General features: G+C 47.4%; 1 protein-coding gene across 3 annotated transcripts in view; it reads right to left on the reverse strand.

Moving 5' to 3' along the window:
• The window catches only part of COPG1 (coat protein complex I subunit gamma 1), a 139,718-nt gene that overhangs the window by 55,011 nt on the left and 59,137 nt on the right, over nucleotides 1-25,570 (reverse strand). For all 3 annotated transcript variants that reach the window (XM_086939306.1, XM_086939307.1, XM_086939305.1), the window contains 2 exons: nucleotides 7,805-7,857; nucleotides 3,662-3,742 (listed from right to left, as the gene is read on the reverse strand). In XM_086939306.1, coding sequence (XP_086795432.1) covers nucleotides 3,662-3,742; nucleotides 7,805-7,857 — 134 coding nt within the window. The remainder of the gene's footprint in view (nucleotides 1-3,661; nucleotides 3,743-7,804; nucleotides 7,858-25,570) is intronic.

Below are 25,570 nucleotides of genomic sequence, written 5' to 3' on the forward strand. Positions count from 1 at the left end.
GGAGACAGATGAGTGGGAGGGAGGAAGGGAAAGGGAGGGAGACAGACGGAGGGAAAGGGAGGGAGACAGACGGAGGGAAAGAGAGGGAAGGAGGGAAAGGGAGAGGGAGGGAGACAGAGGGAAAGGGAGGGAGACGGAGGGAAAGGGAGGGAGACGGAGGGAAAGGGAGGGAGACGGAGGGAAAGGGAGGGAGACAGAGAAGGAGAGAGGGAGGGTGACAGACAAAGGGAGGGAGAGGGAGACAGACTGAGGGAAAGGGGGAGAGGGAGACAGACGGAGGGAAAGTGAGGGAGAGGGAGACAGACGGAGGGAAAGGGAGGGAGACAGAGAGATAGGGAAGGAGAGAGAGGGAAGGGGAGAGAGGGAAGGGGAGAGAGGGAAGGAGAGAGAGGGAAGGGGAGAGAGGAAAGGGGGACAGACAGGGTAAGGGGACAGACAGGGTAGGGGGACAGACAGGGTAGGGGGACAGACAGGGTAGGGGGAGGGAGGAGGGCGACAGAGGGAGGGAGGAGGGCAACAGAGGGTGGGAGACAGAGGGAGGGAGACAGAGGGAGGGAGGGAGACAGAGGGAACGAGGGAGACAGAGGGAGGGAGGGAGAGGGAGACAGATAGAGAGACAGAGAGGAAGACAGAGAGGGAGACAGAGGAAGAGACAGAGAAACAGAGAGGGGGAGAAAGAGAAAGAAAGAGAGGGAGACAGAGAGAGAGAGAGGGAGTGAGACAGAGGGGGAGACAGAGAGAGAGACGGAGACAGAGACAGAGACAGAGAGAGAGACAGAGAGAGAGAGGAGAGGGAGAGAGATGTGTGTATGTCGGGTCTGGTGGCTCAGTGGACGAAGGCGTCCGCTGCAGGGACCTGTGATCAACCTCATGGTCACAGTTGTTGCTCTAACCCTGCCCCCTCCCCCAGTGACCCCACCCCCACCGGTGCGGCCCTCGGACTCAAACCAAACTGTAAATTTGGCCCCGTTGAGAAAGTTTGTGAGTGCCCATGATGTAGGGCATCCCATTCTGAAAAAAAAACCATGTCTATTAAAGTGATCGTTTTGCCACAAATTTACATTGTGCAAAATTATTTACCAAAATAACTTCAGATTATTTTTTTGTTGTAAATTTCTTCACCTATGTTATAATTTATACACAGTATTTATTAGAACTAATGATTGTAAGTACACCTTTAGAGTAATCTGCATCTTTCAAAATAAAAAAAACCAGCCAAAGTCTTAATCAAACAATTTAGGATTTTAATGAGGGTAGTCATGGACAGCATTGGAAAGATAAATATACTAGGGACAGGTGCAGATGAGTGAGATTAGATTATTTATATGAGGGCTAAACACACATAGATGTGACTACATCACATTATTTACTTATTTCTAGCTAAAACCGGTTCTTTGTGGATGTCTTGAAATACGGAATTAAAATTTTCTTGTTTATTGAGATTTCGGTTAGTCTATGTCTATCTCAATGATGACACAGTGCCAAGTTTACATTTAAGTATGGCTGTAAACAAATATACATTCAATTCTTCGCATTTCTACGACAAAATACTATTTCGGATTGCCACTGAATGAAAGCACTGTTAAGGGCATTCAAAATGTCATTATAAAACCAGGAAATGTTTTAAGTGTTTATTGCTTATACTACCATAAGGTGTGTAAAATAAAATATTGTATTTGTTATGTTATGTTAAGTAAAATGTATTAAGCGCACATACACCGAGGAGGTTTCTTGGCACTACAATGTCTTCAGAGCCAGAGTTCAAATGCATAATTAGAAAGCCTGACAAAAAAGCCAAGTTTTAAGACCGCTTCTGAATTTAAGAAGAGTGTGGCAGAATCGTATGTCGGAAGGGAGAGAGTTCCAGAACATGGGTGCCAGTACAGTAAACCTGGCACCCCCAGTGCGCTTTAGTCTATAAGAGGGTGGAGACAGCAGTAGCTTATGGGCTGAACGAAGGTTGCGGGAGGAAGCGTGCCGGTGGATCAAATAATTCACAAACCTAGGACTTTTCCCATTAACCACATCGATGCTAGGCATTTTCCCCTGCTGTGCTGGGGATGATCCAAAATGATGGTTTCATGACGAGCTCAGCTCGTCATCAGTGTACCAGCAGTACACTGCATGACGAGCTGAGCTCGTCATGAGTGTCGAAGGTGTTAAGGGACTTGTAGATGAGGCACCCGACCTTAACGGCGCAACGCTGGATTACGGGTAACCAATGAAGTTGTTTCAAGAGGGGGCTGATATGGAAATGTCTGGGTTGATGAGTGATCAAACGAGCCGCCTGGTTCTGGACCATTTGTAAACGTTTGGAGAGATAGAGGGGAATGCCATAGTAAAGAGAGTTGGCATAGTCAACATGGGACATAACCATAGCAAGAATAATCTGGATTCTGGCTTCATAGGTGAGAAACCTGCAGATCTTTTTTATTTTCCTAAGTTGGAAAAAGCAGGTTGAGATCACTGAACCAATCTGAGCCTTCATCGTGAGGTCTTGGCTAATGATGACCCCCAAGCTCTTGGCCATGGATGATGTAGAGGGAGCTTCGCCAAGTTCCCTGGGCCCAAAATGCAGGCCCCAAGGGTTCTTGATGATCCCTCCAGTGAGAACTAGCTCTGTCTTATTCGGATTGAGCTTAAGATGATTACTGTTCATCCATTGACTGATGAACAGTATGGTAGACTGAAAAGTGAAGGCAGATTCCGGAGAGTTACTAATGGGAAAGATGAGTTGATAATCATCTGCATAGTTGAAAGTGCAGACATTACGTTCTTTCAAAGCTCAGATGAGGTGGAGAAGGTACAAATTAAACAGCAGGGGAGGGAGCGAGGAACCCTGTGGAACTCCGCAGGAGACACTCACTCTGGGAGCAGTAAATCGTGCTGTGCTGACTGTCTGAGATCGATTCTCCAGAAAAGACGTAATCCAGCCAAGGGCAGGTCCCGTGATTCCCGCGTCTCTGACACGATCGACCAAGAAAGTGTGGTCGAACGTGTCAAAGGCTGCGGAGAGGTCGAGCAGGACAAGGGCCTGCGGGGAACCAGAGTCGACCTTCTCAAGAAGACAATCTAAGACTGTGAGAATCACGGCCTCGGTAGAGTGAGCCGGACGAAACCCCGCTTGGCTGGAATCAAGGAATTCAGAATCTTCTAGAAACTCAGTAAGGCATCTAGTGACATAAGTTTCCAGAACCTTGGCAAGGTAGGGCAGGAGGGAGATAGGGCGATAATTTGTTAACAATTGGGGGTCTGCCCCAGACTTCTTTAAGAGGGGGATAACAATAGCCTCCTTGAAGGTAGTGTGGGCAATACCCTGAGAGAGAGATTGATTCAGAAGGTGGAGTGCAGGACTGGGAAGGATAGTGAAGATTTGAGGTAACTGTATGCCTGGAAATGTTAAACAATGAAAGCCACAATCTGTTGTACTGTACAGTGATAAAACATTTAATGTGTGTTGCACTGCCCATACCAAGTATTAACAGAGAAAAACATGACCTATGCATTCTGCTCCCAAAATAGACGATCCTTTAAAATCTGGATTGATCACTAGTTTAAAGATTGCATACCTGGAAAATAGTAAATAAGGTTAATACAGTGTGTAAATGTTTGAGATAATTGGTTTTCTTTCACAATAAGTAACAGTTTGTATTTTTCTTACCTGGTTTATTAAGTACAAAATCCGGGTGAGAATGTAGGCACATTTTCGAGGGTTGACTGGAGTTTCATTAAACAACCGGGCCTATAAACAGAACCACAGAAGATGCTCATTTCAGCATTTTTTTTTTTTAGAACACATTTTGACATTTTTGCACAACAGTCATACATCTTACTGTTAACCCCTCAAAACCCCTCCATTGAGACAAAGGATCGCCATAGGAACCAAATAGTCCTCCACGGTGTGATTGTCCAACAACCAAATCCAAGCAACATGCTCTCAGATGGCTTATACTCCTATATAAAATCACAACCAACAGTCCCAACCATTAATTACATTAAGTTTGTACACAGCTCCTCCCCCCCTTCAAACACCAACCGTCTATTTCGCCACCCCCCCCCCCCCTCCCCCCATCCCCCCAGCGTCGGTGTGTTCTAAATGTCTACGGATATGTTTCACATGGTGTGTGTGGCCTATACTCAGTATTCCGCACTTCGGGCATTTCAGTGCCCTTCCTGCGTGTCATTTACAGAGCTAATACATGCCTATTCATATACTCAAATATTTTCTTTGACAGGGATAAACAAACTACTATTATTAATCGAAAGATTAACAGAAGAGTAACTAGGGATGCATAGTCACAAACATACACTATGTGTCTGATTCACGAAAGCATTTATGAATCCATGAAGTAACACTACTTTTACGTACTTTTGAAAAATGAGAGCCAACACCTTAATAGTAATGGTGCAAAAAGGGAGCAGTCCTTACTATTTGTACAAATGGTACATGCATTTCTATTAATATTTCCATTTTAGATGGCAATGCAATGTAAGACTACATCATAGAGAAAAACTTTACACACTCTGAAATGTCTGTGACAACACCCCTATAGCTAGAGATGTATCACTATGTACCCAGCGCAAGAAAGTGGCGGTAAACTATTTAAGACGTCTGACTGCACAGACTGACTACAGCATCACACACAGATCCTTTTATCCACCTACAACCAACCAAAGTCTTATTAGCACTAACAGATGAAGTTGATCACCTAACTAATCTAGGAAAATGACTAAATATAACATGTATTTAGAATGTTAAGATCATCTAGTGATTTAAAGGTTTTTCATCAGCATTAATACTTTATTTCGGCCTCTTGGGCCATTAAAGTGCATCAAGTAGAACAAACAGTATACACCTCTGGTTTAAAAAAACACTGACTATTGACTAAGATCTTCATGTATAATAGTTAACCCACAAATAGAAAGGCATAAAGAGCACACTACATAGGTACAGCAGGGATGTAAAAATATATGTTATAACATAGGGCAGTTAAAATACAACAAGCTTATAAAAAATGTTATTAAAAACAACCAATCATTATAAAAATATACAAGTAGTAGAATTTTATGCTAACATTTTATGCTAAAATAGGACTGTAGGACAGCAATGCAAGGCATAGGACCTGGATATGGACATGCTCGCCCTTCGCCAGTTCGTACAAACCTTCAACCCCCTGGGATCTACTACAGACGCACATGCCACCTACAGTTTAGAAAACGTGATACAGCGAAGACAATTGGTGGGTGATTGTCATACTTTAAAACTTTGTAAGCCTCTTTGGAGCGCCCAAACCCTATATTCTTACATAGTTGGATTAACCAACGCTTGCGCTGCAACCGATAGGCAGGGCAGAGGAGCAAAACATGTAATTCTGACTCCGCCTTGTAATTACATGCAGGACATTCACCCGTATTGTCTCTCGCCCACTTGTTGGTATATGCCGCCAGTGGGAGGGTCCCCAGTCTCAGTTGCATATATAGTTTCTAGCCAGTGGGGGTTGAAAAAAATGTAAGACGGTTTCCCTGCTGTATACAACCTTTATCCCTAGGAATTCTGCAGTTAGATGACCACTTGAGGAGATTTCCCGGATGGACTTTAGCTTGGCGACTCTGAAGAAATTAACTAAGTCCAACCTGGAAAGCTTAGCACACGATGTCTCGGGCGCACTAAAGGTTTTTCAATCCAGGTTTGTAGTGTCACATGCTGTAGATGCCCCATTTATTCAAGATATCATGAAACAGTACCCAAAGAGCTTAATTTGTTAATGCAAACAACACTTACAGGACTCTCATAGTTTTGGTGCACAGGAGGCTCCATGTCATAATAGGCTTATTGACAAATGGTTGGTAACTACAACATAACTGAATGGACTGCATTATTATTATTTCATCTCTAATAGAAGCGGGTTTGCCCCTTTGAAATGGGTAATTTAGAGGAAAATAATTATTGTTTCTGTTATTAGCACTCGTATGGCGTACCATCTGCTATTAGTATAGCCCTGCAGAAAATTTCAGCACCTGTAACGTCCATATCTTAAATGAATATTTTTTTCAACATAGTATCTATTACTTGCTTGAGTGTTTGAACCACTAGTTAGCAGAGCCTCCAAGTTTCTTTTTTTTTATGTCAACAGGGCAGATCAAGTGGAGAAAACTGGCATTTGTGTTTTTCGAACCGATAAAGAGATCACAACCAGGTTTTTTCATTCGTTTTTATAAAGGTTATTTTCACCTGTTTTTTTTTAAAGTAATCCTAGTACCTTTCCCAATTCTGGGAGAGGTAATGTGCTAATTGAGAACTATCCGTAGGTAAAGCAGTGTCTAAGGATTTAAAAAATAGTCAGGTGCAAGTTGGGAAGGCCTGCCAAAAGTGATACCTGGATGGTTTGCAAAACTGGGTGCGTATTTCCCCTTTCCATTTAGCAGCAACAGGTTCTTTACAGGGAGCGGCTCTGGGTGATAAGTCATGTACCTTTGCAAGAGTGCCCAGAATATGATCCAAAAATATTTAAAAGGTGAGTAGTGGCCATCATTTGAGTGCAGTTCATCATGCTGGTTAGGTTTGTTGCCAAAAGAATCAGTAAAGCTGCATTTGTTTTTGGTTTCTACTTTTTCAAAATGTTTCAGGAGTTGCAAAATACTGTATATCTTCAGTTTTGAGTAGCGTACCTGGTCTACTTCGGGTAATGATTATTTGACTATAACCAGCAGACTTGGGTTTAAGAGAAACTTTGCCTTTGAAAGATACTCACAGTTTATGGACTACTGACCTTGAATATGGAGTCATACCCAGGCAAATTGGTCAGTTGAGGTGCACCGGAGTGCGAGAGAGGATACCAGTGGTCCAAAGGTAGGCCCTGAAGGGGTCTACAGGAAGCAGTAAATTGTGGCCGGTTTGACCACAAACTGAACATTGTCCACTATTATCCAAATTGCCATGTTGAAATGGATGGACACAAACGAAGCAGAAAAGTGGGAACCAATTAACATTTCTAGATCTGCTTGATGAGGAAAAAGACTTCAACGGGCCCAGCTCAACAGACACATTCATCTAACTCTGCAGGATTGATCTGTTCATCGGTTTGTTAATGTTGGCCCAAAACATATATAGAGCAAAATGAGCTATAGCTACCAGCCAGCTCCTTCAAACTTTTACAGGGAGGTGCCCAAAATCATTTACAGAGGACTGTGCATTAAGTAAGCAATGAAAGTATGACAAGAAGAAAACTGAAAAAGCAAACTTTCTAATCTGAAATTCCAGTTTTGCACAATCTGGTCATCAATGACGTTAGAAAGGATGGTGCTTACAAATGAGCTTCCCTGTCTTCTGAGGGTACGCAACAAATATGTTCGCAATCTTTGGGTGATCTATGTTAGCATATACTCATTTTAGAATTGTATAAGGAATTTAGATGTAATCAAGTACCCTCTCGCAAAGTTCTAATCAGGATCTTAATGGACTCAGAAGTAGTGAGTCAGCGAGAAACAAATTATAAAGTGGCAGGCATATCAGTCATACAGCACTAACCTGGAAAAACAATTGAAATCTATGCCTACATTCCTCAAAGAACTGTCAAGGACAACCCAACTGAGAAAGATAGGATTGAAAATAACTTATTTTTTTAGATGTAGGTCCATTTTCATTACAGTGTATACTCCATGTACAGTCCTGCATTTTAGAATCCTTGCTCAACGAAATGGACAGTGAGGCACCAACAAAAGCATCCATAGACTGTTCCAGCCACAGCTCAAAGTGACTCAAAGCATAAGAAGGTAGCAGTTCCAACATGCTATATAATATTACCTCCTGTAACACTGCACTCTTCTCCATGTTCTGGAATGGATTGGAGCCTCCACCTTGAAAGAAAACAGAGAAGCAGTCAGCACACAGAACAATAAGAAAAAAGCATTACACATTTCAGTCTCTTGCTAAAAAGAAGGACTTGAATACAAGAAGACAACTTACAGAAGCAGTGTCTACTAAGAAATCAAATGGAGATGCATGGGCTTCATTAATGCCCAAGTCTCTACTTTCCAGATATGGGATTTGCTGCAGAAAATCCAATTAATATTTGCATTGCCATTTTAAAACGTTCATGATGTATTTGCTTTGACCTCAGACAACATGGCAAGATAGGCAGATCATGGTAGAAACGCAGGCCTGGAATCGTTGAAAGGGGGTATGGAATGAAGAGGAATGACAGTGTTGTTTTGTAATGTATCACTAAAGGTCTACCTATACACAGCAAATACCCGAGGGACGTCCAAGAGAGCAGGCTCCATACCTTGTTTTTCAAGATAGTTACATGAAATATAAAGGAAATCTAAAAAAAACAATATTTACAAAGTAAGTGAAAATCTGGCATTATTCAGGGCATTCTAAAGCTCCGTTGAAAATGCCTGATAACCTTATGCTTACCTGGAATACTCTGGACCTGTAAGGGCCAGCATCACATTTTTTTTCTTGCTGTTGTTTTTCAAAAAGGTTTTTGACAGTCAAACATCATAATGAGGAGTAACTCATCTAATATAATTGCAATGGCAGAAACAATATTCAGCAACAATGCTTATTTATCTAAGAATTATATTTACCCATGTTTTATACTGTTCAAAAATGCAAATGGGGTGGAAGTGTTCTATCTCGTAGGGTATCTCTAGTAGGAGATTGCAAGGAGTTCACCAGTAAACGTGGATCGAATTGCCTAATCTAGATATGACCTGGATGAATCTGTTGCTTTCTCCTTGTTCCACAAATTATACCAACTCAGGGATGTGTATTGATATGTTTCAGCGCAGAACTATGGGAATGTAAAATATTTTTTTACCTATGGGTTACAAGTGTAATTGAAACAAACTCACAAATAAATGACAATATGTGGCTTATGCAACAAGATGTGCAGAATGTTAGGCACTTTTTTTACATACAACTTTGTAAACTAAATTCACAATATTGTCTATATTCACCTTGACTTATAGGTATTTTAAGTTTTGCAAGATAAACAAATGACATATCCCTCAACTCTAAACGTGGGCTACTTCTTCTGAACATTTACCTCCCTTCGTTCGAAAATTATTTTGTTTAGTTTTCCCAATTTAATACAAGTTGGGGTATTTGTGTCACGAGAAACAACATGATATGTGGGCTCAACACTGCTTGGGTATGTGCATATATCAGACAAAATCTAAAGAACTTTCACAAATGGACATCGATTAGAAAAAGAATTAGCAAAGGCAGACATGTCACATTTTGGACCAGGATCATAATAGTAATTTGTATTATCAAAGCTAGTGTTACTGACTTTAAAAATGCCATTTCCCAACTAGTAATAAACAAGCGTGCGCTGGATTGCTTAGAAAACCCTACAACCCCTTGGAATTTGCAAAGGTCGAGGGGGGAGATGCAAATGTAGTTCCTTCTGGTAAGCTGCAAGGTTATATATAAATGCTTTGCAACCAATACTATAATTGCAACATGTTGAGGTGATACAGACTGCCTAAGGCAGGCAGTAACCATTTTCAAACCATAAGGTCTTAGTTTCTGACAGATCACACTGTGAATGAGCCAACAGGGGGCACTGTGAAGAGAAAGCGGTGGTCCCATGTGGCGTCATTTGGTCACTACATCTCTGATGTCCTATTCACAATACAATGCGAGCAACCTCTTAGAATCCGACCCTTTCTCCCAAAGCATTCATCGGTTTTATGTGAATTATGGTTAAAGGAACTGTGATCCTTCCCTGAATTCAGAACTTTGTGCTGCTTTTTTCAACCTTCTTTCACTTAATTTCACCAACTGAAAGAAGGCTTGTATATCCGAAATGGGAGAAATGTTGGTAAATGCCTACAGGATTCTCGATGGAACAGATTACATTGAGGTTTTGAGGTGTACGAGTGAGACCCCAACCTATGATTAGCGCAACAGACCCAGATGTACAGACTCCATTGGGTGGTGGTACACATTTCTTATTTAGCGTAGTAGGATTTTATTGTGTACTGGGCTTGCCATTACGGTTGCATAGACGTTGGGGCACATGTTATGGGGCCAATGAAAACATTTGTGTGATATTTGACCAATTAGATTAGGTTGTGAGTTCCAAGTTGGTTAGGTTTCTTATTTTGGAACTTCACAACAGCTGAGCGACCAGTAGTTTTAATATAGCACACACTGAGAGGCACTTGAGGGTTTTAGCAATTGCAAAGAAGCAGGCTCGAAAGGTGTGGACATTTTGCTAGACTTCATCTGCTTTTTGGATTTAACAGCCTTGCCAAGTACGAAAAGCCCAATACTCTTGGATTGTCAGTGCAAGTATCATTCTTTACAGTTACAGCCCTGTTAATCAATCCCACATTCCTGCATTATAACATTTTGTCAAGCAATTCTGAGCGATCCACTGAGCTCACCAGCAGTTGTTCTGTACGTGCCAGCTGTGTTATCGCTTAGAGCATGCCCACTACTTACCATTGGTTGACTTCATAGACACTCAATTCCTTCCTTCTCATTGGTCAGGGTGTTTGGTTTCTGTTGGACAGGCCTCGGGAGAAACCCGCTCCCTCCCCGCCTGACGGGGACCGGACCCCTGCTCTCCCTGTATCCCCGACAAGAACCATCCCGGCAACCCACCGAAGCAACCCGCAACCCGTCCCCAACGGGACTCCAGCTCCTGAATCATCCCGTAGTGGCTGGCCTGGGCCCCTGTCAGCACCATGGCTCCGACCCAGCCGCCATCTTTGGACTCTGCATCACGAGGCCGCGTGGCCTCAGCTCGATCCCAACCCTGGGCCTGGCCAGGCCCCGACATCGAGGCACCACCATCCACCCAGGAGGTGAAGAGACCACTTGGCAGGTCAATGGGAGAGGGAGTGTCAACGGCTCTCCTCCGCCAGGTGTCGATCGCCCCCGGCCTCCCCGGGCGCTGGCTCCACCCCCCTGCTGGGTGTCTGGACTCCCTCATCCCGGACCTCCCGACCTCCAAGTGCGAGGGTCCGGACATCAAAGGAGGCCAGACCTATAACTGGGGCAGCCCCAGAGCAGGAAGGCAGTTGTATCCTGGAGTCGAGAGACACCGAGAAGAACTCATCCTTGCCGGACTGCTGGCGCTGCCACAGCCCTGCCTTGTGAACCATCTTTGAAGCCTGCTGGCGCTGCCCCGGCCCTCTGCAACGTGCACCATCGCCTTGGCCTGCTGGCGCTGCCGCGGCCCCTCTGCAACGTGAACCATCGTCCTAGCCTGCTGGCGCTGCCGCGGCCCTCCTCGTTGACAAGCATTCGTCCTAGCCTGCTGGCGCTGCCGCGGCCCTCCTTGCCGAGAACTTCCATCCTAGCCTGCTGGCGCTGCCGCGGCCCTCCTTGCCGAGAACTATCATCCTAGCCTGCTGGCGCTGCCGCGGCCCGACCTTGCAGACCCCTAAGCTCGAGGATTGTGAGCTCCATCTTGCCGCCCCTGTACCAGACCGGTACCAAGACTGTCCCGCTACCCCTTTCCCTACAGAGACTAGAATTGGGAGGATCCTCGTGTCCTGACCCCACTGTATCGTTGATAACCTTGCCTCAAGAATCTTATATAAAGTGGGTAGACCTCATCCTTGTGTGGTGTCCATCTGTGGGGGGGAAGTTACTTGTCTGTACGATCGCTGGAGACGGCCCTCATCGGAGGCTTCTCCCCCTGTACTCGGCCGACCCTCCGGGTCCCCGTCTAACATTGGTGGCCAGCGGCGCGATCCGAACCAACGCGTAATCGTAACTCACCCCACGACACAACCACCATGTCGACAAAAGAGAGCGGAACCACAGAAAAATTCCAGATGGAAAAACTAGAAGAATACAACCACAGAGAACTAAAACAATTCTGCATAGAACTAGGCATTGCTACCACAGGACTGAGCACGAAAGAAGACTTCAAAAACGCCCTGGAATCTTGGCCAGAGACGGGTACGGCCGTACCCCAAAACCAAAGCCTCGAGGCACCGGAAACGAGCACCACTCCGACGGAAGAAAGAAGATCGGGTCTCTCCCCGGAGGAGATCCGAGAACGGGAAAAAAGCAGGCTCCATGAATTAGAACTGGCTCGACTTCGTTTAGATGGAGAACTTAAATTGGCGGAACAAAAAATAACGTTGGAACACCTGCGGCTCCGAGAGGAGCGAGAAGAGAAACAAAGACAGAGAGAATTAGAAGAGAAATAGCTAGCCTACGAACATGAGCGCAACCTAAAAGAAATAGAGATTCGGAAACAGAACAGAGATCTCGGGGTCCCCGAGCGCCCGAACACTCCTGCCACTACAGACTTCAAGGTCCACATCCCCAAGGATGTCGTCAGAGAATATTACCGGAACGACGACATCCAGCAATGGTTCAAAGCCTACGAGGTAGCCATGACCTCCCACCGGATTCCCCGAAGCGACTGGGGAGCCGGGTTATGGGGGAGGTTTGCCAACGAAGGGAGAGACGCCCTGCTGCAACTCCCGGACCATCAGATGACATCCTATGACCACATGAAAGCCGCCCTCCTCACTCGATACGGACTTACGCCTGAGATGTACCGCCAGCGGTTCCGCGACTGCAAGTGGATCCCGGGTACAACCTGGGTAGAGTACGTGAACTTCTTTAGCAGAGCCTTCGAGGGGTGGATCAAGGGCAGCAAAGTGACCACTTATGAGCAACTCTTCGACCTTATTGTGTGGGAACACCTTTCTAACAACTGCTTCGTCGAGCTCAGGCAGCACCTCCTCGACAGTAAACTGACTGAACCTCGGCAACTCGCAGCCGAAGCTGATCGATGGGAAAGCACCCGAGTTGTCCGAAACGGGCATAACGACCAGAACAGAGCTGCCCCAGGACCCCATCGCCCCCGAGGGGGAGGAGGAGGCCAGGGTCGGGGCAGGGACACCGTCCCGGTGGCTCCCGCCAGCAACGCCCCGCCCCCGGCCGGCCGGGGAAACCCCCCCGATGCGTCCAGGTTTCTGAGCCAACGTTACTTGTCACCGATGCCAGCGACCCGGCCACTACGCCAATGATCCCAACTGCCCGAAGAACCAGAGCCCTATGCCCCGCCAGGTCGCTGCCGCCGCCCTGGGAGAGGAGCAAACCCAAGAAGACACTGAAGAGTACGAGCCAGACCAGCCCGAGTGGGAACCAGCCGCCATGTCCCTGGTCTGCCTAGGGGAAAGAGACATGATCACGCGGGCCCCCCTGCCGGCCAACACGCAGAAATACAGCCAGTGGGTCAACATTAATGGGCGCCGGGCCGAAGCCCTCCGCGACACCGGGGCCAGTGTGACCGCAGTCCGCGGTCATCTGGTGACCCCGGACCAGATCTTGCCAAACATTCTGTGCCCAGTGCGGTCGGCCGACAACTCAGAAAGCCTGTGTCGGATGGCCTGTGTCCCCTTCGAGTGGGGAGGAGTGTCCGGAATGCTGAAAGTAACTGTCCGCGATGATGCACCCGTGGACTGCCTCCTGGGGAACGACCTCGAAAGTTCCCCCTGGGCAGCCGTCGAAAGAAGAGAGCACCTGGGGATGTTGGGCCTCCCTGAATAGGCCTGCGTCACGACCCGGTCCATGGCCGCCCGCGCCATCCCCAGTCCTGAAGAACCCGAATGGCCAGAGCCTCCGCCCCCGATCGTCCCAGAGGGAGCCACCCTAGAAGCCAATCCTCCAGAACAAAACGCCGAAGGACTTGATCGGCTCCGGGACCTTCCCGAACTGGCCCAGTGACGTCAAGAGGGTGGTCCCACCCAAGAACAATTCCGACAAGAGCAGAGGACATGTCCCTCCCTCGAGGGACTCCGGCAGCAAGCCCTCGCCCAGAGTGCAGGAGACACCTCGGGGGCCCACTGGATTTATTGGGACAATAACCTTCCCTACAGTGAGCAAAGGATTGCTGATTTGGGGGCCAGTCGGGTGCTGGTGGTACCCCTCCGCTTCAGAGACTTCCTCTTGAACTTGGCACACGATGTGCCTCTCGCCGGACACCTGGGGCAAGACAAAACTTACAGCCGCCTGGTGACCCACTTCTACTGGCCCAAAATGCGAAATGATGTGACCAACCACTGCCGGGCCTGCCCAACCTGCCAGGCCAGCGGGAAGAGCAGCCGAAAGACCAAAGCACCCTTGCAACCCTTTCCCGTCGTCACCACCCCGTTCGAACGGGTGGGAATAGACATTGTGGGGCCCCTGGACCCTCGAACGGCACAAGAGCACCGATTCATCCTGGTCCTGGTGGACCACGCCACCCGCTATCCCGAGGCCATTCCTCTTCGGACGGTGACAGCGCCCGTGGTAGGCCGAGCCCTGATGGGGATCTTCTCTCGGGTGGGCTTCCCCCGGGAAGTCGTCAGCGACAGGGGCACGAACTTTATCTCGAAGTACATGAGGTCTCTCTGGCAACAGTGCGGGGTCACCTACAAATTCACGACCCCCTATCACCTGCAAGGAAATGGACTGGTCGAGCGGTTTAACCGCACTCTCAAGGGAATGATCATGGGCCTAGAAGAACCCCTGCGTCGCCAATGCGACGTGCTGCTCCCGTGCCTCCTGTTCGCCTATCGAGAAGTCCCCCAGAAATCCCTAGGCTTCAGCCCATTTGAGCTCCTGTACGGACACCCCGTCCGGGGTCCCCTCAGCCTGGTCAAGGAAGGGTGGGAGATGGCCCCCCAGAAGACTCCTCCAGATGTATATAAATATCTCCTGACCCTTCGCAACCAGACCCGGCGATTCAGGAAACTCGCCAAAGCCAACCTTGAAGCTAGCCAGGAGGACATGAAGAAATGGTATGATCAGCATGCCTCCTCCATCGAGTTTGAGCCGGGACAACAAGTCTGGGTGATGTCCCCGGTCGAACCCTGTGCCCTACAGGACAAATGGACAGGGCCCTTCAAGGTGATAGAGCGCAAGGGTCCCGTCACCTACCTCATCGACATGGAGTCCTCCAGGAACCCCCTACGGGTCCTCCATGCCATCAGACTCAAACCACATTTCGTGCGCTCAGAACTCAGCCTCCTGATGGCTACCGATAGTGGGACAGAGGAAGACTCCGAGCCCCTCCCTGATCTACTGAGGACCCGTGAAAAAGATGGCTCAGTGGAAGGGGTCAGGCTCTCCGATGCCTTGTCCCCAGAGCAACGCCGAGACGGTCGAGCTCTCCTGCTTCAATTTGCACACCTGTTCTCCCTCACCCCTGGGGTCACCCCCTGGTGCCTTCACGACGTGGACACCGGGGATAGTCCACCTATTCGGCACAGGGCGTACCGAGTGCCAGATCGGGTACGCGCCTGCATCCAGAACGAAGTCACCAAAATGCTGGCTCTGGGAGTGATCGAGCCATCTGACAGCCCCTGGGCCAGCCCAGTCGTACTGGTCCCCAAGGCTGCCGCCCCGGGCGTTGCCCCCGAGCTCCGGTTCTGTGTGGACTATCGGGGCCTGAACGCTGTTACCAGAACCGACGCTCACCCCATCCCCCGGGCGGATGAGTTGATTGACCGCATGGGGGCCGCCCGCTACTTGAGCCTCTTCGATCTGACAGCGGGCTACTGGCAGATCGGCCTCACCCCCGGGGCCCAAGAGCGATCCGCCTTCTCTACCCCGGATGGCCACTACCACTTCAAAGTGATGCCATTCGGCATGAAAAACGCTCCCGCTACCTTCCAGAGACTCGTGAACCAGGTACTGGCGGGCCTCGAAGAATTCAGCGCCGCCTACCTGGACGATATTGCTGTGTACAGTCGCCACTGGTCAGACCACCTCCACCACCTCCGGGAAGTCCCGCACGCTCTCCAGCAAGCCGGCCTCACCATCAAAGCCAGCAAGTGCCAGATCGGCCAGGGGTCTGTGACCTACCTCGGACACCAAGTGGGGAGCTGTCTGGTGGCCCCCCTTCAGCTCAAGATCGCTGCCATCCAGTCCTGGCAACCCCCTGTCACCCAAACCGAGGTCCGGGCCTTCCTGGGGCTCACCGGATACTACCGGCGGTTTGTGAAGGACTATGGCAGCATTGTGGGGCCCCTCACAGAACTCACATCCAAAAAGAACCCCAAAACAGTCAACTGGACTCCGGACTGTCAAGCGGCCTTCGAGAAGTTGAAGACCGCCATGTGCACCGCCCCGTGCTCCAGGCCCCAGACTACAGCCGGGAGTTCATAGTACAGACGGACGCCTCAGATCATGGCGTTGGGGCAGTCCTCTCTCAACTCAACGCCGAGGGAGTCGATCAGCCAGTGGCCTTCATCAGCCGACGCCTGCTGGCCCGAGAACAGCGCTGGAGCACCATCGAGCGCGAGGCCTTCGCCGTGGTATGGGCCCTCAAGAAGCTCCGGCCCTATCTCTTCGGTACCCATTTCCGGGTGCAAACAGATCACCGCCCCCTGCAATGGCTGATGCAAATGCGGGGGGAGAACCCAAAGCTGTTGCGATGGTCCATCTCCTTGCAGGGGATGGACTTCACTGTGGAGCATCGTCCAGGCCAGGACCACGCCAACGCAGACGGCCTGTCACGCTTTTTCCGCCTCGGCGAGGAGAGTACCCAAGACGATGGGTGACTCTCCCTGCCTTCAGCTGGGGGGGACGCATGTTGGACAGGCCTCGGGAGAAACCCGCTCCCTCCCCGCCTGACGGGGACCGGACCCCTGCTCTCCCTGTATCCCCGACAAGAACCATCCCGGCAACCCACCGAAGCAACCCGCAACCCGTCCCCAACGGGACTCCAGCTCCTGAATCATCCCGTAGCGGCTGGCCTGGGCCCCTGTCAGCACCATGGCTCCGGCCCAGCCGCCATCTTTGGACTCTGCATCACGAGGCCGCGTGGCCTCAGCTCGACCCCAACCCTGGGCCTGGCCAGGCCCCGACATCGAGGCACCACCATCCACCCAGGAGGTGAAGAGACCACTTGGCAGGTCAATGGGAGAGGGAGTGTCAACGGCTCTCCTCCGCCAGGTGTCGATCGCCCCCGGCCCCCCCGGGCGCTGGCTCCACCCCATTGCTGGGTGTCTGGACTCCCTCATCCCGGACCTCCCGACTTCCAAGTGCGAGGGTCCGGACATCAAAGGAGGCCAGACCTATAACTGGGGCAGCCCCAGAGCAGGAAGGGCTGGAGTCGAGAGACACCGAGAAGAACTCATCCTTGCCGGACTGCTGGCGCTGCCACAGCCCTGCCTTGTGAACCATCTTTGAAGCCTGCTGGCGCTGCCGCGGCCCTCTGCAACGTGCACCATCGTCTTGGCCTGCTGGCGCTGCCGCGGCCCCTCTGCAACGTGAACCATCGTCCTAGCCTGCTGGCGCTGCCGCGGCCCTCCTCGTTGACAAGCATTCGTCCTAGCCTGCTGGCGCTGCCGCGGCCCTCCTTACCGAGAACTTCCATCCTAGCCTGCTGCCGCGGCCCTCCTTGCCGAGAACTATCATCCTAGCCTGCTGGCGCTGCCGTGCCCGACCTTGCAGACCCCTAAGCTTGAGGATTGTGAGCTCCATCTTGCCGACCTTGTACCAGACCGGTACCAAGACTGTCCCGCTACCCCTTTCCCTACAGAGACTAGAATTGGGAGGATCCTTGTGTCCTGACCCCACTGTATCGTTGATAACCTTGCCTCAAGAATCTTATATAAAGTGTGTAGACCTCATCCTTGTGTGGTGTCCATCTGTGGGGGGGGGGGAAAGTTACTTGTCTGTACGATCGCTGGAGACGGCCCTCATCGGAGGCCTCTCCCCCTGTACTCGGCCGACCCTCCGGGTCCCCGTCTAACAGTTTCACTTTCTCTGTTCGGGTGTTTGTCTCTTCCATGGAACACGAACCAAGTACTGATTGTCTTTATCAGTGTCCTTCCATTGCTTGCGCTCGGATCCAGGTACTTTCTTTTTTTGTATAGCGCACTTATGCAGTTCTTATGGCAAACATTCAGAGGTTGAGCAAATTTTGTTCCAAGCAGTCCACATTGATTAATTGTGGAACCTTAGGTATATTTCAGAGGTGTGTTCAATACACTTGTGTTACAAAGCACACATGTCCGCAGCAATGAGACTGCATGTTTGTGCACAGGGGACCTTATGAGACACACCAAAGCGCAGTGTGTGCCAAGGCATGGCTGAGGAGTCTGTAGTCCTGCAAGGACGTACATGCACAAAAGGCACCTAGACTATACTCCCAGTGTCCACAGTAAACTGCCCTATTCTGTTGTATATTATGAGCATCTACTTAACGTAATCTGCAATTGAGTTCTTTAATTAACTTGGACCCACCCTTTCATTTGTGGCCTTTCCAAAGCTGTTCTCTTGTATCGATCCATTCCAGTGGCAGTCCACACAATATATAGCCAAAAGCCGTGGAGAAGTAACTTGTATTGAAAACAATGTCCAAAGGTGTCTGGAGAGCACCAGAGCCACGCTTGTTCCGAAACAGAACCTACAATGCCGATAACGTTCACGTTTCATGTCATTTATTATGTGGCGAGCTAGCAGGATATTTACTTATGGGGATGAGAGCTCATATCTTAATCTCTGATGACTCACCTCCACCAGAGACATATGTGGCAATTTATCCCACTCTGCATACGAGAAACACAGATACATGAACCTCTTCTTTTATTGAGTGAAAGATCAAGCAGTTTACGAATTCCCTGCCTACTGGTGCATAGGCCAGGTTTCCCAATGTGTTCCAAGAGGTTATAGATGACGGTTAATTGCAGTGCAAACGTTGAATTGGTTTAGAATCATAAACTTCAGTGTTAGCACTGGCAGCAGCTGTGCAGAAATAAATAATATTCCAGCACAACTTCATCTGTTCTTTGATTTATTTTGAAATACAGGAATAGAACATTGCCAAAAGCGCAGCTAGCCAGTCCGAGTTTATGCTCAGCTTTTTACTACCTCTTTATTTGCTATTTAATTGAATTAATTTCAAACCGTAGCTCATAAATCAATTGTCCTGTAAACTTGCTGCTGCCTTGTTGAACTCTGCGCCCTCCTTGTGTCTCTGATGACCCCGTGGAATTTATATGTCTCATATAATGTCATAGACACAGAACATAGTAGATGTGGCCTAATGACCACTGCTGCCGACTTTTGAAGTGGGGAAAGATGTTTATGTCCCGGGGTCTGTTCAGAATCCTGTGATTCTGGGCACATTTCTTAATCTCACGGACAACGAACAAGCAATACGTCGAGCAGGGGAGTTAGAGGTGGTGTGCAAGGCCTGCAAACACATGCACACTTAAGGAGAGCTGCAACTAAAACTTAAAACTAGCATGAGATAGCCGTTTAGAGGAAAGAGGAAAAAGTAGTGTTCACAGCATTATGTGGCATGCTTTTATTGAAGCAACCTAAATACAAAGTGAATCCTCCTTCGAAGAATGGCTCTGTAGGCTTTCCTTTCTCTTGTGTTTGTCCCTCCACTGGAGCATTGCCTCATTACGTGTCCTTCCACTGCTTACTTTTTTCAGGCACTCCTTTTTAGGCTTCGCCTCGTCGAAAGCTGCGCACTACGCAGCTTTTCGGCGCAGGCGAAATCTAATGTTAGAAACAGTGTGGCCTCAGTTCCGCCTCTGTCTTCCATTGGCTAGCTTCATAAATGGAGGCTAGCCATTGGAAGAGAGAGGCGTCTGGTATTCTGCGAGGCGACTCGTGGGCGTTCCGTAGAATTTTTCCCTTTTGCCTAAGTCAGTGCGCCGGTGGGCGGGGTTTATATTTTCGCTCGTCGAGGTTTAATTTGGTCATTCCGCGGCCGACCGCCGCCGGAAGTCCAGGTGAGTGCCTTTCTTGCCGTTTGCCGTTCCCTCCCGCGGTCCGTGCCTTTTCCCGCCCCCCCTCCCGCTGTCAGTTCCTTTCCCGCCCCCCCCGCTGTCCGTTCCTTTCCCGCCCCCCTCCCGCTGTCCGTTATAATCCTATCTTCATGATTTTAACTATTAATTTTGCAGATTTTACCTTCTTTTCCTGCAAAATGCAAATGCTTATGTAGCATTCCATGTTTTTACCTAGATTTGTACTGCCCTACTTACGGTCAATTACACGGAGATCCACATACAGACGAGTCTTTCCGAAAGTGCAACATCTGTGTGTAAAAGTACATGTGCAACACAACCCAGTCCCTTAACCCGCTGTCCGTGCCTTTCCCGCCTCCCCCTCCCGCTGTCCGTGCCTTTCCTGCCCCCCTCCCGCTGTCCGTGCTTTTCCCGCCCCCCTCCCGCTGTCCGTGCCTTTCCTGCCCTCCCTCCCGCATACTAGTGCAATTTGATGTACGTTGTTCGGCATTGTTCTAAAAAAACATGATTTTCACTATTAATTTTGCAGATTTTACCTTCTTTTCCTGCAAAATGTAAATGCTTATGTAGCATTCCATGTTTTTACCTAGATTTGTACTGCCCTACTTACGGTCAATTAAACTGAGATCTACATACAGACGAGTCTTTCCGAAAGTGCAACATCTGTGTGTAAAAGTACATGTGCAACACAACCCAGTCCCTTAAGAGTCCCAGGATTACTGAATCTCTGTAGTACAGATCAGCATCTCACATTGATAATTTGTCCCAACGCGCTTTTAACTCCAGATAACTCACCTATTTTCTAAATACCTAATTTAAAAAAATAAGGAAACATGGTATAATTCACAATGAGCATCTTAGGAAATGGGAACTATCTCTAGACAGCAATCAACCTGGTTGGTAGGTGGGTACGCAGCAGCAGCAGTGGACGTTCCTCAAACACATCCAATCTGAGTTGTCTCTGATGAAAGATTCAGACTGCATGCTTCCATGCTTCCAACAATGTTTGCACTCCTATGTCCCTCTGTATGCCAGTTTGGGAACTAACATGCACTGTAGCATAGGAAATTAAAGGGATCTTCCGGGCATCTTTGCAAATGAAATCCCTCAAATACTTGTTTCGGCAGTGGAACAGGGCATGTGGCTACATCCCATGCCGAATCCAAAGAGGGTAGTTCGTGTTGGAGAAATGTCTCCCTTTAGGGTCACCAGGATTCCATGCTCTTGCTTATGGGAAGGGTACCTCTTTGTGTTTTGGTTCTCTTTTAAAGAGAATCAATCGCCAGATTGGTACCTTTGAGTGTAATGATTGCATGGCTCCATTAAAAAAGAACATCAATTGCTTCCAGTATGCTAATTCTGTAGAACGGTTTCATGTTAGCCAAGCATGTTCATGGCATGTTACATTTCTGTTCCATATCCATGATCGAGTTAGTGCAGTTACAAACACCTGTTTATCCTGAGCCTCGGTGTCATGTCCTCTCTAAGAACGAGTACTTTATGCTCATGGGACCTAGTCTCCGTCCATTTCCAGATAGTGAATTCCTGGACACCAACATTTTCATTTTTTCCTGGGAGACGGCCGGATGAGTGATGGTTTGTTCAAGTGTAGTGAGGGCTGAAGGTGCATATTTTTGTTAAGGAAAGTGAGAAATTATAAATGTGCTGCTACATTTTTCAGTTGCATCAAAGGCCTAGCTGATGAAAGGAGTTTGAAATCGCCGGCGCGTGTGTTCATTTCTCTCTGGCAGACGTCTGAGGCGCCATGTTCTCGGTCTTGTTTCAGTGACTTGCTCATCTGGAGAGGTCGGAGGCCCCCTCAAAATTGGTTATCGGTGGGATGCCGGCTTCGCGTTGCCTTGGTACTTATGTCTATAAAAACCTGCTAAATCAATGTTAAGAGTGTTCAAGTTGTCAGTAGCGTTCTATGATTAATAGCCTCCTTCATGGATTCTTCCGAAGGTGTTAATTTTGTAATGGTAATGGGCTCGGAGTGCCAATCAGATGTGATTGATTGCATCCCTCAGTGCGGGCTGCTCTGTGCCTTTTTAATTTTTTATTTTCACCTAATGTTAGGCTGAGCTCACGTTAAGACTTACATTGGAGTGATTTTGAAGAGTGTTTTGTTATTTTATTCGTTTTACCTGGACTTAAACCCTTCCTTACAGCAGGCAGCAACTGTGTAATATAAATTAACTAGAATATTACACTGCCCTGTTTTAGTTGATGTTCTATGTATTTTTATAGGGAAATTCCACCATTTATATGGTCTAGTAGTGCTTTCAGAATCTAATGGCTTTCGGAAGCTAATGGCAATGTAAATGACAATGCCATTTATTTATCTGTTTTCAAAACCAACACAAATACAAATTTTGTCATTTACAATGCCAATAGCTCTAACTTTTCCAAAGGCGAATCCGTTGCATTGTAAACGCTTGTTTAATTTTTGGTTGAGCAATTCATGAGAGCGCATTTGTTTTCTAGCTGCCTCCCTCATACATTTCTCTTCAACACTCCATGTTGCTCCTTCCCTTGTGCTTCTACCCCACCCCATGTTGTACTTGCTTTTGTATGCTTTTTCACTGCCTTACTTTCTCTGGCATCTGCTTCAACCCCATTCTAGTTGCGCTCTCTCGCCCATGTGCTTCTGCTCCCCCGAGCTCAATGTTGCTCTTTCTTGCAACTTGTTGTGTACTTCTCCTGCTGAGGATAGTGTTGCTTCAGACCCGCCCTCCTTTATTCTTCCCGCCACCTGCGCCCTCCGTGTAACTTCTACCCCAGTTCTCCTTGTTGCTTCCCCCACTAACTTGTTAAACAAGCATTAGCATAGCCAAAAGGTCTCGCCTTTGGGACCTTAAAAGTGTTTAACCATGCAACAGTTAATGTTGTTACACCAAGGATATTGTGCTGCATAAGTTATACTTATAAAGTCCCAATTCCAATGCTATGCCAATGCTTGTTCATTTTCCAATGACAACCCCCCTTGCGCAGGAGGCACATTAAAAGATCCACCAGGATATGGCGGCACCGATTACGTAGTATTGCGGCAGCAAATCAGGACTTTTGAGGCACAGAATGGTGATTTTGTTGCAGTTAGTCCACACTTATTGAACTCACATTCACTCTGTTCAGCCTCTAAACAGAGCTCCTCACTTTGACATAGACATGTTTACAGTGTGTGATCTGACTTTGCACTATACATTCCTTTATGACTAGAATATAAAGCATAGGTGAAGCCAAGCAGAGCAGCGCATGGCTTATGCACATACCCAGTCATCCCCACAGACACTCCCAGCCTTCCGGCACCTGCTGACAGAGGGCTCCAGGGTGGGGGTGGGCATCCTCGGAGCTGGACAGTAGGCATCAAGCAGGTGGACCTGGCAGTAGGCACGGATAACCTAGTGTGTTTCCAGCTCTGTCTTCATGCCTAGATGTTTGTAATTCTCTCCAGCATTTCTTGCTGTAGTGGGAGTGAAAATTCCCATGTGATATGCATGGGAAATTAATATTTTTAGGACCACCTTTAGGACTTTGCCGCTCTTGAACTATGTGCAGGAAATTTTAATGGACCATTCTTAGTTGTCAGGTCATTTTTTGTCATCTAAAGCCTTCTGATATCTTTGGGTCGAGTTCGCTTTATATAAAACTGCAAAACAACATGTCGTACAGATTCCTCAAAAGGGCTACATTTATTAGCAAAAAACACATTGTTATAGTGGACTAAAGAACCCATCTGTAAGTACAAAGCTGCGGTTCACTTACTTTTATGCATATCTATGCATGTGTATGTTTACTGGTGGGAGTCTATATGAATTTAGTATAGGGTGTCTGCTTTATTATTTTGCATGCTTCTGGAAATATGCATATAATATTGAATTGCATCATATGGTGTATGATTTGTATGACTGTATGAAAAGGGAAAATCCTATAACAAAGAAATTGAAAGCAAATTATATATTAATTCTTCAGGCTTGTATGTCAAGTTAAGTTTAATAAAATCTTAACACATGAACTACCGGATTGTCCCTTTATTTATTAGATTTTTTTCAGTTGACTATGTAATGAAAGCAAAAAACAAAACTGAAATAGAAGAAAATCCATCGTTTTTATATTATAGTTTCTTGAGATACTCTTTCCAACATCTGCGTATCTAAGTAGCCGTTTCTGGTTGACTGCTGGCATCCTACATCGCTAATTAAACTATTGGCCTTTATTTGAAACTCTAAAGTCTAGCTTTGAAAAAAATAGCATGTCTGCTCAAAGTTCATGGCATCCTGCCTGCTTCTTCCGATCTGCACGCTATCCTGTCTTCACCCGCCCTTGTCCTAAGCGTCACTAAGGATAAATGTACACAATGTAATTTAAAATTGAAGAGAGAAAGCAATCTATCTATCTGCCTATCTGTGTGTGTTTAAGCAGCAACTTGTGACACACATACACGTGTAAATCAATTAAAAGCAGCCAACCAATTGAAATGTTAACTCTTTTCAGTGCAAAAGGTTTGTTTAGATTTGTTAAAATAATTCTGCCATCCATCTTCTGCGATCTTAGGTTTTTCAGAACTTGGCAGCTCGTAAAAAGTTAAGCAAAGATGGGGAAGAGGGGCTTTCGGCGGCATTTGCATTTTATGGCACTTATTTCTATGCCATACTGAGATATTCTACATAGTGATGAGACGGTCTTTGAGGCGCGCGCCTCTGCTGTATTTGCATTTGCTAAAACAGCTTTGATGTGTTGAGAGGCACCCACTGCCATTGTAGAAGCCGCCGTGTGGGGGCCTGCTAAGTGTATGGGGGGGGGGGATCAGCGTACACAATTTATGGTGTCTAAAGCTATCCTTTCCTGAGACACAGCCCTGGAGACAGAGGATGTTTATTTCAAGGAAGTCCAGCAGCCTTTGCACCTGTGCAGCATTTGGTAAAGCAAAGTACAAATGTTTTGAAGCATTTACATATTACAAAGCATTTAATCCATCGTGCAAGCCTCTCAGTGTACGCGGGTGGAATGTTTGTCTACTGCGTGTATTTTGGGCATCAACAGATGCAGGGAGTATGACGCTCTGTGAAAGCGTGTAGCGTGGGACCCATGGTGTATGTGGTTGTTAAGTAATGTTTCGGCTGAGATAACATTGTAAAGGCTGAAGCATGGATAGTTAAAAACAGGTGCAATAACAAAACGTGAACAGTGCGCATATAGTAGTTGCTGCAACATGATCTACACAACCTGGATCTACTCTACAAGAAGAGACCACTCTGAGTGCTGGCTCCACGTCCCACATTTGTGGCTGCTGCTATAAGTATACAAAAAAAGGGGGGGGGGGGGTGAAATGCACACCTATGTACTCCAAGCTTTTCAAGTTTAACCGCTTCAACTCTGTAGAGGTGTGCATGCTAGCTCCGCGCTCCGCCCAACTGCGCTGCAGTATCAAAGAACATGAAGGAACCTATTAGGGTTCCTAATCAAACTGCACAGCCATTAAAAGAACCGAAGGAATCAAATTAATTAAATTCGACAGTTTGTCATCTTATTTTAACCTCCATGCGTACTCCATTTCTCTTTTTCTATATTCTTTTTACTCCATGTTTTCTTCAATTTATTTTATTCATTTCACAACCATGGTACGATTTTCTCATGAAACGTGCAGGACACCAAATTATTCCGCAAGTCACGTCTTTATTTAAAATATCCCAAAGCATTTCGGGAAGTCATCTTCCCTTCGTCAGGGGAATCTACAATAAAAATTCAAACATTTCATGAAAACTGCCATCAGCACAACTATTACTTTCATTCATATGAACATACACCTATTTTCATGTGCTTAACTGTCGAT

This window comes from Lissotriton vulgaris, chromosome 9, assembly GCF_964263255.1.
Source record: "Lissotriton vulgaris chromosome 9, aLisVul1.2, whole genome shotgun sequence".
Classification (NCBI taxonomy): Eukaryota; Metazoa; Chordata; class Amphibia; order Caudata; family Salamandridae; genus Lissotriton; species Lissotriton vulgaris.